This window comes from Nicotiana sylvestris, chromosome 12 (assembly GCF_000393655.2).
Source record: "Nicotiana sylvestris chromosome 12, ASM39365v2, whole genome shotgun sequence".
NCBI classification, from domain to species: Eukaryota; Viridiplantae; Streptophyta; class Magnoliopsida; order Solanales; family Solanaceae; genus Nicotiana; species Nicotiana sylvestris.
In genome coordinates, this window is record NC_091068.1 from 10,769,054 (window position 1) to 10,784,921 (window position 15,868).

Genomic DNA, 15,868 nt, shown 5'->3' on the forward strand with positions numbered 1-15,868 from the left:
TTTTGTTCCTTTTTCTCTTTTTTTTAAAAATGAAGTAGTATTTATTGGCTTTTATATCTAATCTTTTTTGGTCCCTCTTTTCTTTTTTTTGGCGAATTTTGTTGGATGATGTATAATTTTTATTTCTAAGTTTAAATTATATGGTATAAAAAGAATTTACATTATCAATCTATTTAAAAGTAGAATACGTTTATCAGGTTAGGGGGGGGGGAATTCGTAAAACACTACAGTTACGAAATTAATCAATGCGAAATATAGGCGAATACAACCAAGACGAAATACAAGAATATAGAAAAATAGAATACTCTCATTAAGAGTCGAACTCAAAACCTCCACTTATCAAGCGAGTGCTCTAACAAACTAAGCTATGAGAGCTTTTTGCTCTTTTTTTCGGTTCAAAATAGTTGATCTTTTGTTTCAATACAGATGAATTTGCTATAAAATTAAAATATAGCTATGAATGGTAATTTTATAAAAGTATAGCTGCAAACGGTAAATACAATGTATATAAAAAAACTACATTTATCATCAAATATCTCCCAACCAAATATTATCTATGGGAGCTAGAACAAAGAATACTATCATGAATTTTAGTACTTAGAGTTGTCAATCTTTCAAGTCGTCCTTAAGACCTTGCACCATTTGTTGTCTATACATAGTTAAATGTGAAAGGGTGAAAAATCTAACTGACACAGTGAATCATGTCTGTCAATGGTTGCATATAGCCCTTTATTGAGGGCTCTGATCAGGAGTATTTTTATGGTGTGCCTCATATAACTGACATTAGTTGTGTGAGGTATCTTTTAGTCTCAGATATTTGTGGACTCATATCTTATACATTTGGGTCCACAAAATTCCGAGACTACAAAGTTGTGAGACAAAAAAAAAAAAAATCGCACACAACTAGTGTCAATTGTGTGAGGCACAAAATAAAATTTTTCCTCTCATCCGGAAATAATATTTCTGAACTTTCGATCAACATGACATTCATGCCTGTTTGATCAAGCCTTGGCACTACCAATTTGAGATCTCCAAGCGGAAAATACAAAAGAGAACTTTCACGAGAGCAGCAGGAGTACTGGCTCTTATGTCCTTTCCTATTCACTTGAAATATACTCGTTGCTTTTGTACTTGATGGCTTCTAAAAATTATTAAAGTAATTTTAATAAGCGCAAAAATAGAATATGTTGTAGGAGACTAATTTTAATGGTTTTCCTAAATTTAAACTCGTAATACTATGATTCAAGTTTTAGTTAATTAACACCCCCAGTGGCGGATCCACACTATTAGTTACTTTTTCGTGAATTCAGTAGGTATGGGCCAAAATCCATCTTTAGTAGAAATAGTATCAGTAAAAGATTCTTGGGACACCACGTGTCGAAGTGATCTAATTATCATCAAAGGTCGTTGTCGATGAGTCGGCAAGGCGGAAGTCGAGGAGATATCATCGAGACCGAGGTCGAGTGCCTTTGACAGACTTATAACGGCTAGTTTTAAGATAGGACTTAAAGGAGAATAGTCTAGTGGATAATCTCTGAACTTGTACTATTAGAGTTTCTAGGAATATGTTCCTATAAATAGAAAGAGACACAATGATAGTGACAGGTGATATTCATTTGTAAGTAAAGAAACATCACCTTTTCACTAAGATTCTCATCTACACTTTTCCACTAGATCCGAGAATAACTCAGATATTCAAAGGATTGTCCGTCACTCATCATTCTAAGATTCTCATCTACACTTTTCCACTAGATCCGAGAATAACTCAGATATTCAAAGGATTGTCCGTCACTCATCATTGTCAGAAAGAACATTCACTGTTTACACCTGGGTGACTCATTCGTTCTTTTACTTAAATGTCATTTATTGTTATTCATTGATATTAAACGCTACATTATTGTCTTTGATTTCTGGAAAATTTATTGCATGTTGCCGCCTAATCCAAATATACCTACATAGTAATTGTTACACTTTCAAGAACTCCATCTTAGGGATATTATTATTAGTTAAAATTAACCTTCATTTATATAAATTTAATTATTTGAACCAAGATAAATATTTATTGGTCAAACAAGTAGCTTTTGCTCATATATATGTGTGTGTATGACTGTACCTAATTATTATTGTAGTATTAACTTGAACGCCGTTTTAAAAACTCATATGTAAAAATCAAATTCTAGATCCACCTCTAAATAATCTTCTATAAATCGGTAGGATTATGGCGGTATATTTGGTGATGCGACAAAAAAGAGGAATCGGAAGTTTTTGGTATTTAAGTTTCAAAATTGAGATATTCTTTTATTCTTTCGGAGGCTCAAAAATAGTAAAAGATTTAGGATTTCCTACAAGAACTCTATCCCTCTTGTTTTTTTTTCTTTTATATAAATATGCAGAAGTAATGGAAAGGTTTAATCATTCAATAAGCCAGATTTAAATCATCTCTTTCTCTCTCCATTTTTAGGATTCATAAATATTTCTCCTAAAATATTCTCCTTTACATTTTGATATTTCAGGGAGAAAACAGGAAAAAGAAAAGCAATATTTACCATGAAAGGAGCAGCAGTTATAGCCACTATCACCTCAACAACAACAAACATGACAATGCTGTTGTTCTTCGTAATCGATGTCTCAAATGTAGCAGCAGGATTTCCAGACACAAAGACTGTTGTAGTAACCAACAACCACACAAATTATCTAAGCATCCGATGTTTCTCCTTTGACGACGATGGCGCAGTTAGGCATCTGAATAAAATGGGCAGTTTCAACATCAGTGTTGAAATCAGGAAATTCTTCCCTTCTTCTACCATGTACAATTGCTCCACAAACATGGGAACTTTCGTCGCCTTTCAATCCGACTATGAATGCATTAGTCATTCAACACCTTGTGAATGGAGGTTTGATGAAGAGTTCACATATCTCTACAATCCCAAGGATGAAGAGTGGGTTATTCATGAGTATAATCCCAATTATGAGTCCCTTAAAAGAGGAGGAGTCATCAAAGGGTATTATGTTAACTAAAAGTAACAGAAACAGACGAGCTTAAATGGAACAACATAGCCAGTGAAGATTCAGATAGTCGACTCCAACTTGCTTCGACCATCAGAAAGCTTCACAAAATCTACGACTAAAGAATGTACCTAGAGAATGTCTTATAGATAGGGTAGAGAGAAAATTAAGGTTGGTTATGACATGTAAGATAACTAGAATATTTAGTGAAAGATTGTAGAAAATTGTAGCTGAAGCTGAGGAAGGGGAGCTTTGGCGTATCTGGTAAAGTTGTTGCGATGTGACCAGGAGGTCACGGGTTCGAGCCGTGGAAATAGTCTCTTGCAGAAATACAGGATAAGGCTGCAAGGCTGTGTACGATAGACTCTTGTGGTCCGGCCCTTCTCCGGACCCCGCGCATAGCCGGAGCTTAGTGCACCGGGCTGCCCTTTTTCGTAGCTGAAGCTGAGGTCCCTTTAGGAATTCAACTTGGGACACTGCAAAGCTTCGTGGATAGCTTAGCTTCCTCATAAGCAAGCTATGTTTAGTATGTAATAGTTGTATCCTATCATGTATTCATCAAGTGATAAATAAATTTATCAATTAATCCACACTTTGGTAGCCACATACAGAATTGGTACAAAGCCTTAACCAAGATGTGGCAATTAACTGATACCACAAGCCGATTTGGGACTCCCTTTCCATCAGTCATTGTTAGGAATGCCTTCTAAAACCATGAATATAATTGTGAAAAAGGAGCAAAGAAGTACCACAATGTCAACATCTCGTTGGAGTATGTGGTTATATCTCAGCCTCCCTTCTTGTTGTGTCATAGTTGTGTTTTGAGTTCAAAGATTTAAGATGAATAAGACTAGCTAGGCACAGAAGTGAATCCAAACTTAAGCTTTCTACCACTTCTTTGGTGCAGTGAAACACGTGTTTTATCTTCGTCTAGTATTGTCTTTCCACGTTCTGATTCCTTCCAACGACCTCAATTTAGGACGATTCTTCCTTTAAACTTGAAGCAATCTCTATAGGCCAGCTCTGTGACATGTCTTAGTATTTACCAGCTTATAACTCACAAGTTACAACCAGAGGATTTCAAACTTAGTATTTGGATCACAGTGCATTTGTTATGTTTGTTCTCAAGAGAATTCATCAGCAGGTTGCGCATCAGAAACATACTCTTCCAATTTAGAGAGCAACATAATCTCATCGAGCATTCTATATATTGCCCGAGATTGGGGGTGTGAGTCATCAGCAACCACAAATTCGTAAAAATTACCATCGACCTCCATCAAACTATATCCTGGATTCTTCTTGACGCCTTTAGCTCTCATCAAAGTTCTAACCATTCTAACATCAGCCCATTTCCTCTCATCTGCGCACAGACTTGCAAGAAGCACATAAATACCACTATCTTGAGGATCTAATTCTATAAGTTTCTCCGCAGCGACCTTGGCCAGCTCAACATTTCCATGCATCCGACAACCATTAAGCAGAGCACCCCAAACAGCTTTATCGGGTTCCATTGGCATTTGTTTTATAAGATTATAAGCTTCTTTCAGATGCCCAGATCTACTCAGTAAATCAACCATGCAAGCATAGTGTATTACCTCAGCCAACAATCCATTTAATTCCATACTCCTAAAGTATTCCCAGCCTTGATTGACCAATCCACCATGAGCGCATGCCGATAAAACACCCACAAATGTGATGCTATCGGGCTTGAATCCCGTACATTTCATTTGTTCAAAAAGATTGAGGGCCTTCTCGGCGAGCCCATGAGAAGCACATCCTACGATTACTGAATTCCAAGAGACCAAATCTCTTTCTGGCATTTCGTGAAAGAGATCTCGAGCAACATCCATGCTTCCACATTTGCCGTACATGTCTATTAATGCGTTTGCCAAGATCACGCTGTATTTAACCCGTTTTTGCTTAATATAGTAATCATGAATTCGTCGAGCAAAATCCAAAGAACCAGATTGAGCACAAGCAGAGAGCACAGAAACCAAAGTGCTCTCTATGGGAACCAAACCTTGTTTCTCCATTTCATGAAAGAGTTCAAGGGCCTCCCAAGGTCTATTATTTTGCGAGTAGCACGCAATCATCGCAGTCCAAGAAACTATATTTCTCTCAAGCATATCACTAAAACACTTTTTGGCCATGTCTACCTCCCCATTTTTGGCATAACCGTGGATCATACTTGTCCAAGAAAAGACATCCTTTATTTCCATCTTATCGAAAATCTCTTTAGCCATAGGCAAACAACCACACTTCACATACATATCCAATACAGCATTCATCAAATTAAGACTGCATTTCACACCTCTTTTCTCCACGAGTTCATGAACCGATTTCCCCAAACTCAAATCCCCCTTCAACGAACACGCAGAAAACACCGTTATCATCGTTACATCATTAAACTCAACACCATTTGAACACATCAACTCAAACAACCCCAATGCCTCATCAACCATATTCCTCTTCACATACCCATCAATCAAGCTAGTCCAGGTAACCACATCCCTTACAGGACTTTCATCAAACACCTTCTGTGCATCGACCACTTTCCCGCTCTCTCCATAAAAATGAATCAAACCATTCCTCACAATCAAATCATTGAAGAATCCAACTTTCCAAATCCTACAATGCACTGAACCTCCCACCCCCTCCAAAACACTACACCCTTTCAACACAAAAACATAACTCCTCTTGTCCATTTCAACACTTTCCCTTACCATTCTCCTAAAAAAACAAAAACCCTTTTCAAAGAGCTGATTTTTAACATAACCTCTAATCATAGTATTCCAAATATACACATTGGGTTCAAGAACTTCAGAAAACAAAGCATTTGCATAGTGTATATCCCCATTAATATCCAAAGCACAAAAGGATATGAGTCTACTGATTGGAAAAATGTGAGAACTTATGCCAGTGTGTATCATTTTGGCTTGAATTTGCTTTAGTTGTGACATTGAATTGCAAGATTCTATGAGGATAAGAGTTGGGTGGGTGATTACAAGATTTGGGTTTTGGTTTGAGTTCCATTTTGGTTGTGAAGAAAACAATAGCTTGTGAAAATGAGGGGAAGACTGGATTTTTTTTAAGAATGGAAACTGTGGGAATTTCATAAGAATAAGGAAAGAGGTGAGTGTTGTTCATTGATTCTGCAACAGCTCTTTTATGAGTGCTCAACAAACTGTTTTTGGCTGGTCAAATTTTTAGGAGGCAAGAACCAAATGTGTACCTCTTTTGCATAGTTGAAGACTTAAGGGACTAATTCGGGCTTATTCTCATAGCATTTTATCACATAATTGCTCATTCTTTTATTTGTTTGCTAATTCTTGTATTTGTTATAGTATCACATTGGAATGGTAGTATACTGATATTTACTGTACTGCAATTGAAGTGGTAACTAACCGTTGTAAAAATCAATACATATCTATATTAGGGCCGTTCAAAATCGAACGGTAACTCTTACTCGAACAGTAAAAGTGGCTTATTGGCTTATATCGGGTTATCGGATTAACAGTTGGTAAATGGATTGAAATTTTATAATTAATAGTTATCGGTTCGGGTGCTGATTATTCAATTTTCTTATCAGATAAATTGTTAAGTGTTAACCCGTTAAGAATTATTATATTTATATTTTTACCCACTATGAAGCAACTTCTTAGCAACTTGAGCTTCAACGTCATCGTAATTTATTTTTGGGTAGGACTAGGCAGATCTAGATAGTTCTTGATACTTTTCTGCTCAAATAAATCACTTAACTTGGTAACTGAAGCAAAACTATATCAAGAATTTATGTTAAGTGAATTTCTATTTTTGATTAAGGATCTTCAATTGTATTTTAGCTTGCTTATAATAAAAGAATTAAAGAAGAAGAAGAAGAAGAAACTACCATTAACAATGAGAGCTTCATTAGCATAGTGAAGTGTGATTGTGATTAGATCATTTATCTATTATTTACTGTCTTGCTTACGTATGTAATTTTTATTGTCCATTTGATTTAGCCGATAAATCGCGCGATAACTGTTGGATAATCGCTAATCTGATATCGATATGCCCGATATCTTATCGGGTGGCTAGCGGATTAGTACATTTACAAGCCGATAACAGATAATTCTAACCGCTAAACGTAAATATCCGCTCAATAAACAGCCATAATCTATATACATGGATTACTTGCCTTAGTGAACCCATAGATGTCGTTTGGTTTAAGAGATTAGGTGGGTTATCTCGGTAAAATTTTAAATTAAATTTATCTCGTGTTTTGTTTGAGGTATTAGCTAAAACTGATATTATTTTATACCAAAATCTTGGTATAACTTATCTCATTTAGAAGGTGAGATAAATTGTTACTGTTATAATCCTAATTTTAATGTTAGGATTTTAGGGAGTGTTTGGTATAATGGAAAATATTTTTCGTGGAAAATGTTTTCTTGGAAAATAAGTAGTAATCTTATTCATTTTCCGGTGTTTGGTACGAAAATTAGGGAAAATGACTTTTCAAGAGTATTCATAAATAACTTAGATATAATAAACATGAAGCCATAAACTTTCAAACCAACAACCTTCCGAACCCACAAATTTCATAAACTTTTGAACCGCTAAACTTTCAAAAACGCGGAATTTCGAACCCATAAACTTTATAATTCTAAACCCGTAAACTTCGAAACACATAAACCTCCGAACTCATAATTTTGGAACTTGTAAAATTTTGAACCTTTAAACCGATAAATAAAAAATTAAAACCGATAAATAAAAAATTAAAACTGAAAAATATATTTAAAAATATTGTTTAGTGGGGTGGGGGCAGGAGAGGGGGGCAGTAAAACTAGAAAAACAGAAATTTAAATTACAAAAAAAAGTAAAAAAAAAAATTGTGCGGTGGGGGGGAGCAGGTGAGGGAGGGTTGGGGTGGGTTGGACGGAAAAACGAAAAAACAGAAATTAGAAATTGCAAAAAAAAATTAAGGTAAAAAAATAATTTTTTTTGCAGGAGGGGGGTGCGGGAGTAGGGGTGGGGTGGAGGGATAGTAGGGTGGGTGGTAACGGAAAAACTGAAATTTGAACAGAAAAAAAAATCTTTTTGGAGATGGGGTGGGATGGGTTGGTGAGGGTGGGGAAGGTTGAGAAGGAGTTTTGGAAAATGCTTTCCTTCTCTTGATAAAGAAAACTTTTTCCTCCAATTGGAGGAAAATGAATTCATAAGGTTAATGTTTTCCAAAATATTTAAGCCAATCAAACATGGGAAAATTAGAAAATATTTTTCGGAAAATATTTTCTTTTGTACCAAACACACCCATAATCATGGAATATTTTGATTTTGAACCAAATAACCCCTCATCTAGTTATTGGGATAAAGATAATCTCGATATAAATTCAGGATAATTTTTGTCCCGTATTTTATCGTGGGTATTAGCTAATACAAGATAAATTTTATATCAAAATTTTGATATTACATATCCCATATAGGAAGTGAAATTATAACCCCGGATATCCCTGCTCTGAACCAAATGATCCTTTAAAGTTAATTTAAGACAATTAATTTTGAAATTTTGGGTTATTATTTTAAATTCTAATCGGTAACCACAAAACTTTTATTTTACCCAAAAAGAAAAAGTGAATATTGGATTTACATCTGGTGCAAATGATCTACACCCTAAACTTTGCTTTAAAAATTAAATTTCCCCTCAACTTTGAACAATAGATATTATCATCCTTATTTCTCAGTTGACTTTTTTAAAAAGTACATTTTACCCTTTATATTATCATCATTTCTCTCTCTCTTCTTTTTATTTTTTTAAATATCATTAAAAAAATTAAAAATCTATGTTATGAACTTACCTATCTAATAATTAAATCTCATATTTAACATTTAAAAAAAAGAATTAAGCATATAATTTAATGATGTTGAATAGTGAAAATAATTAACGGATAAAAAAATAGAACCTTCAAAACTATTAAAATTGGAGATATATTATGTAATATCAACTACGCCTCAATTCAAACAAGCTGGGGTCGGAAATATAAATTTTAATTCCTTTCATTTAGCTCAATTAATATCATCATCATTATCAAAATAAAATAATGGTGTAATATATGTATGTATGTATGTATGTATGTATGTATGTATATACATATATATATAGCACTTGTCACACCTCCTTTTTCCGCACCCGAGGGGGCGCAAGGAGAGTTTTTTCCAATTAAAGGACAATCGAAACGGGATTGGTTTAATTATTTCAGAGTCGCCACTTGGGAGATTTAGGGTGTCCCAAGTCACCAATTTTAATCCCGAATCGAGGAAAAGAATGACTCTATATTACAGTCTGCGTACCAGAAATCCGGATAAGGAATTCTGTTAACCCGGGAGAAGGTGTTAGGCATTCCCGAGTTCCGTGGTTCTAGCACGGTCGCTCAATTGTTATATTCGGCTTGATTATCTGATTTTATACAAGTATGAACTTATGTGCAAATTTTAACTTTTAACCGCTTTATTATCATTATTTTTAGGAATGTGAACATCGCTTAAAACATATCTTTGGACTGTGTCACATGAAATGCACCCACAATCCGAAACATATTTTATTTGATGTTTTAGGATTTGGATTTGGGTCGCATGAAATGCACACCCGAGTTTAAGAAAGTAATTTAATTAAATCGCGTCTAAAGAGGCTAACGCGTTATTATCTTTAGGGAAGGCAGTGAAATTCACTAAACGGTCCATCCCAAATTCTAAGTAAATTTAAAACAAGTATTTACTGAGGGCCCCGCAATTTGCATTTTTTGTTTGTCGAGGTTCATCTCATTCTTATTTTTTTTGAAGGGATTTGCAATGACGTGGAAATGCGTCTCGAGCCACGTCACAATCAATGTGCCCGTGACTAGAGACATATTTCGACTCCGTTGAGATTTGGATTTGGGTCACATAAATGTGCACCCGAGTTTAGGGAGATAACATTGTTAAAGGCGCGCCTAAAGCAACTAGCGCATTATTATTTTTGGGTAGGGCCGTGAAATTTACTAAACGGTCCGTCCTGGAATCTAAGTATTTAATACATATATTTTGTGAAGGGCTCCGCAATCTGTACATTTTTATTTAGCGGAGCTAGTCTCGTTTTTATTTTTATTTTTATTTATTTATTCTTTATTTTTTATTATATTTTTTTTTTAAAAAAAAGGATGTCATTTTTACGCCTTTAACCATACTAAACCTTATAGCCTATTTACAACTAAAATCTCATAACTCGTTACAAATTTAATAAAAGGAATCTAGCATATGAGTGTTTTGGAAGTAATAATAACAAGTAATGCTAGTTTTGTCCGAATGAACTAAGCAAGGGAAAAGACGAACAAATTAACGTTAAACTGTGTCATAGAACAACTAACCCTACTAAATTAAATGATATCAAATAAACAAAAATACATAACACCACAAATGAACAAAACGCATATGGTGAAAACATAAGCAGAAGATTATCATACCAATTTCTATATTGCATTTTTTGAACTTTTGACATAACATCTCCTTATTTAATGCTTGAGGTTTACTGACCTTTGAACCTCGGCCAACTCAGGACGACAAACACGACCCCGACGGAATTCAAACCAGACCTCACTGGACGCGGAACAGCGACGAAACCTCGGACAAACACCTCGACAAACCAAAGACGACCTCGATGGAAAGCTTGGACCCCAAAACTGTCAACGCCCAAGAATGTTGGTGGCTGCTGTATATTTTTTGACGCAGCAGTTGGTACGTGGATATGAAGCAAAGGGGTCGTTCGGACAGTAGGGTGGTCGTTTGGGTGGTGGTTATGGCGGACTGGTGGTTTTGGGTTAAGGTCGAGACGATTTGGGTGGTGAACGAGATGCGTGTGGAGCTGGTTTCAATGGAGGGAGCTGGTGGAGGCAGCCATGGTGGGTTCACGGAGGAAGATGGCGATGTCGTTCGGACGTAAGGTGAGTGTCACGACTGGTTTGGTGGGTTACGCCGGGAAGGTGAGGACAGTGGCGAGGAGGCAGTGAAGGTGACGACGCTGCTGCTACTCGTCGGGCTGGTAGTTTGGACGACGCAGGCGAGACGCTGTTGGTCGTGGTGCTGGGGGAAGGTGATGGTATGGCGGTTGACGGAGGTGGAGCTCGTTTGTTTTCCGGCGTTCGTTTGGATAGCCGGGTGATGGAGTTGGACTGGTGTTGGGTTTGGACGCGGGGAGGTTGACGGTGGTTTTGGGGTTGTTGAGGGAAGTTGGTCCGGTGCTGGGGGAAGTCGGGAATGTGACGGGATGGAGGTGTTGTTTATGGTGGTTTTGGGTGGTGGAAGGGCTGGTTTCCAGTAGGGTTTACTTCTTCTTCTTTTGAAGAAGAAGAAGATGATGAACAGTATGCCTATTTTCCAAAAATTCAAAAGTCCTCCTTTTGTCCGTTCAAGTCTCGTGCATTTGTAGCTTTGGCCAAGACAAAATGAGCCCCACGCGTGGTGGGGTTCCCCATGTGTCCTGGACACGGTTTATTATGGGCTAAGTCCGAAAATTAGGCCTAAAACCGGGTAGTTTGAACCCGAATATTATCCTTTTGCCCGGCCCCGAGAAATAGGAACACGTTGCTTAATTAGTCCTATGTAAGCAAAATAACTACCACAAATAAGACTAGTATTTAAACAAAACTATATCTTTTTTAAATATTTTTCAAGATTTAAAATAGCTACAAAATATTAATAAAACTATTTTTTTGTAATTTTCGTTTTTAAATATTAAGATAAAATATGAGGCAATATTTTTGTATTTTTCAAAGTTAAAAATGACTATAGAATATTAATAAAACTATTTTTTTTGTAATTTTCGTTCTTTAATAAAGACAAAAATATGAAGTAATATTTTTTGTATTTTTCAAAATTATAATGACTGCAAACATTAATAGAACTATATTTTTTTGTAATTTTCGAATTTATATAAAGTACCAAAATAAAGTACAATTTTTGTATTTTTCAAGTTTATGAGAGATACATAAACTAAAATTTATATATATATATTTTTTTGAAATTTTCTTTTTGCAACAAAATAAAGTAAAAATAGTTAAAATAGCTATACTAGACCCAATTTCACATATTCATGCTAAAAATGTGAAAATTCTCGGGGAGGGTCAAAAATCGCGTGCTTACAGCACTTATATGGATTTTTTTACTTTATTTGTGCCTTATCTTTAGCTAAGTCTACAATGATTTCAAGGCTTTGTAGATCTTCCGAGACAACTTCCTTCTATGTGATTTTAGGTCTTTTATGTCCCTTTTAACACTTCCCCTCATCATAGTTTCACACATACAGAGATGTGCACTATAGGTCTACGTCGGACATGACAAAATTATCTCAAGTGACCTTCTTTTATTATCCTTAATATGTGCTACTTGCACCTTCTGAGGAATGTAATTTATGTAATCTTGTATGATCGCACATCCATCTTAGCATTCACATTTCTGCAACAGTCATTTTGTCAATATGTTAGAACTTTAGCACCCCAATATTCACTACCGTATAACGTAATCAGACTTATAATTGTTCTATATAACTTATTTTTCACCTTGATAGGCATTTTTCTATCACACAACACCCAGGTAGTATTTCTTCATTTCAATCATCCTATTTTAATTCTATGAACAACATCATCATACATCATTCCATTCTTTTAAAATAAACAGCCTAGATATCTAAATTGCTTGCATTTTGACATTGACAATTTCATATCTTCTCACCTCAGCTTCGCTTTTCTCATACTGAGTACCGACTAAACTTACAGTATACTCATTCTCAAGTTTATTTATCTTAAAACTATTACTTTGTAAGGTGATTCTCCAAAGCTCAATCTTTCGATTGATACCCTTGCTAGTTTCATTAATTAGCAAAACATCATCAGCAAATAGTATACACCATGGGACCTCCTCTTACATTTAACTTATTGATAACTAAGGTAAATAATCATGGGCTCAATGCAGAACCCTAGTGTAATACACTATTATGGAAAACTTCTTTATATCTCATTGATCACGCCCAACTATGCCTTATAAAAAGGACAATGCGGTCGTTGCAAATATAATCCGGTTTACAAGTCCGGAGTCGAATCCCACAGAGAACTAAGGCTTAGCTACAGTTGTTCACTATCACCAAGAAGACAAGCTTGAACAGTTCCTAACTTATAGATATTTAGATTCTTGTGTTTAACTAATTGATTAACAAATTAAAATAATAAATTAACAACTAAAGATACTAAGAGTTAGAGACAAGATTAAGGAGGTCTAGAGTTATGATTTCCCCAATTGTCGGAATCCTTCCCGCTATGTCTTCTATAATTTCGCCTAAGTATTCTCTACCGATCATGAGCACTCTTATTACCGTAAATCTCTCCCGAGTAATCACGACAATTTACTAGACGCACTCTCCCGAGCTACGCTAGCTGGCTTTTGATACAGCTCACTTCAGATCGCACCCAAGGCTTCGTTATCCCTAATCCCGCCTTTAAACCCTCGGTTATTGATCCCTCATATACTCTGGGAGTGGTGTTGTTCAACAATTACCTAAATATGCACTCTCTCCCGAGTTATGCATACTAAATAGGCACAGCTAATTGAGAGCTCTTCAATTAACTACAATAAGAACGTAGTTGAACAAATAGAGATTATACTACGGCTCAATTATATAAAAACATAACAAGAATTTATCCTACAAAAGGTTCTATCAAAACTCTAGATAACAAATTAGCTATTCATAATAGTATGTAAAACTACAATACTAAAAGTCATAACCAACAATGAAAAATAGGAAGAGGAAAGAAAAAACTTATAGAAGAATTCTCAAGCCTTGCTCCTATTGTGTCTCTGCCACCTTAGGTCAAATCTATGTCCAATTTCTTTTCTTGGCCGGCTTCCTTGGTTTAATATAGGGTTTAGGGCTTAAAATCCCGTGTTTTACACTTTGGTCCCTGAAATTTATGCATCCTGCTGCGGTTCCACCACGGTTACGCCAGAACCGCGGCCAAACACCCTCTCAGGTTCTTCATTTGTCCGCGACTGCCTTCTGCCGCGGTTCTGCCGCGGTCCTACCGTAACCGTAGTTTTTCACCCTATTCCCTTTGGAATTTGGAAAAACTTAAAACATTAAAGTTGTATCCCTTTGAGTTATCTTTCCAACCATATATTACTGAGACCAAATGGAGTTTTGAGTAAAAGGTTATGTCTATTTTACTAGACACTGCGCAATATGCCTCTTCGAGTTTTCGTTTTGTTGTTTTATCATCCGTTTATCCCCGAACGCGATCCCGGCTTAATTCCTTGAGCTCTAACTCAGAATTCAAATCTCTAAACCACTTAAATTCATTCCATAACATCTATATAGCTCGGAATCACACCTACAAGGCATAAAACACACAATTAGTGCAAAACACTAGCGATTAAAGCGCAAACTCAACTAAAGTGCAGTAAATTAGAGTGTAATAATCGACTAAAATACGTAATTATAGCCTATCATCAACACCCCACACTTAAACCATTTCTCGTCCTCGAGCAATCAAACTACACTTTTTTTATAGACACGGCATTTTTAAACAATTCTCTTAACTCATCACACCAAGAGTATTTAAAATAGACTAAGCACAAAAGCGTAACATCTTCACCTCAAGATTTGACTCATAAGTACCACGCATTATTCACAATTCACCTACTTACTCTAACATAGAGGTCACTGACATTACCTTTCCTTCATGAATCAAGTGCCCTCACACAACAAAAGAGAGTAGTTCCACACAATAAAATTTAAGAACCCTTAGGAACTCAAGATAGAAAGAATTCACTCACTCTCAGAAATAACATTCATATGCCATAAAAGATGCACCATAAGTTTGCTCGTAGTGTACTACTCTACTAATGGAGCTCATTCAATCTAGGATCAATTAGGACTTTATTTGGTTGTAATGTAGGCTACGGGACGGGTATGATACATTTAGATATAAGAGTAATTACACCTCCCTAAGCACTTTAATACATATACTTTAACATTCAAACTCCATACTTATGTCAAGCCAAACTCCACCTTCACATCAATATACATCAACTCCCAAATTATTTAAGCCCAATTATATCAAGAGTCACCACTATCAAAGAATATTTTTTTTTACAGCAATACAACTTTTTTTTTCAATTCAAGAGGCTCTTGCTTTTCAAATCAGTGCACCCTTTCTCCATATTTCATTAGTTCCACTCAAAATCCAAACCAACCACCCCACACTTTAACTTTTACAAAGTTCATAAACAATTCAAGTGCTCATGAGAGGTTACAATGGTTCAATAGATGGTTAATTCAAATAAATGGGTAAGGCTTGTAATGTTGTTGCCAAAGAAACAAGATTACAGGCTCAAAGGGAATAACTATGATACATAACAATTAGGTGGGTAAAATATACATATTTGGCTCAACAAAGAAATGCTTATATCACTTCCTAGATTGAATAAAATTACTATTTCACTTTGCAAACACACGGGACAAATTCTAGGCATCAAATGCAAAGCACAGAATATAACAAATTCTTACACACACATGGCACATGACTCACTCAAGATTGGATCATCAAGACACTCTAGTCAAAGCAGTTAAGCAAAGTTAAGATCATACAATTTAAGGTACTTCTACAAGAGTCAAAAACTGAGCCTAAGCGTCACAACCAAAGTATTCACTATTCTCAAGGCATAACAAAGTCAAGAGATATTGCTTCACTTCAAAACACAACACAATGGCTCCTACTCCAAAAAAAAAACTAACTACACTCAGTTCAAATAAAATCCTTGGAAAAGAACCGTGGTTTAAAGAAAAACCAAGGGGGAGTTA

General features: G+C 35.7%; 1 protein-coding gene across 1 annotated transcript; it reads right to left on the bottom strand.

The window, feature by feature from the left end:
* Positions 1 to 2,434: 2,434 nt before the first annotated feature.
* Positions 2,435 to 6,189, bottom strand: LOC104247250 (pentatricopeptide repeat-containing protein At2g22410, mitochondrial-like). Its single transcript, XM_009803210.2, has one exon. It carries the CDS (start codon positions 6,120 to 6,122, stop codon positions 4,131 to 4,133), a length of 1,992 nt encoding a protein of 663 aa, XP_009801512.1. The 5' UTR covers positions 6,123 to 6,189; the 3' UTR covers positions 2,435 to 4,130.
* Positions 6,190 to 15,868: the final 9,679 nt, after the last annotated feature.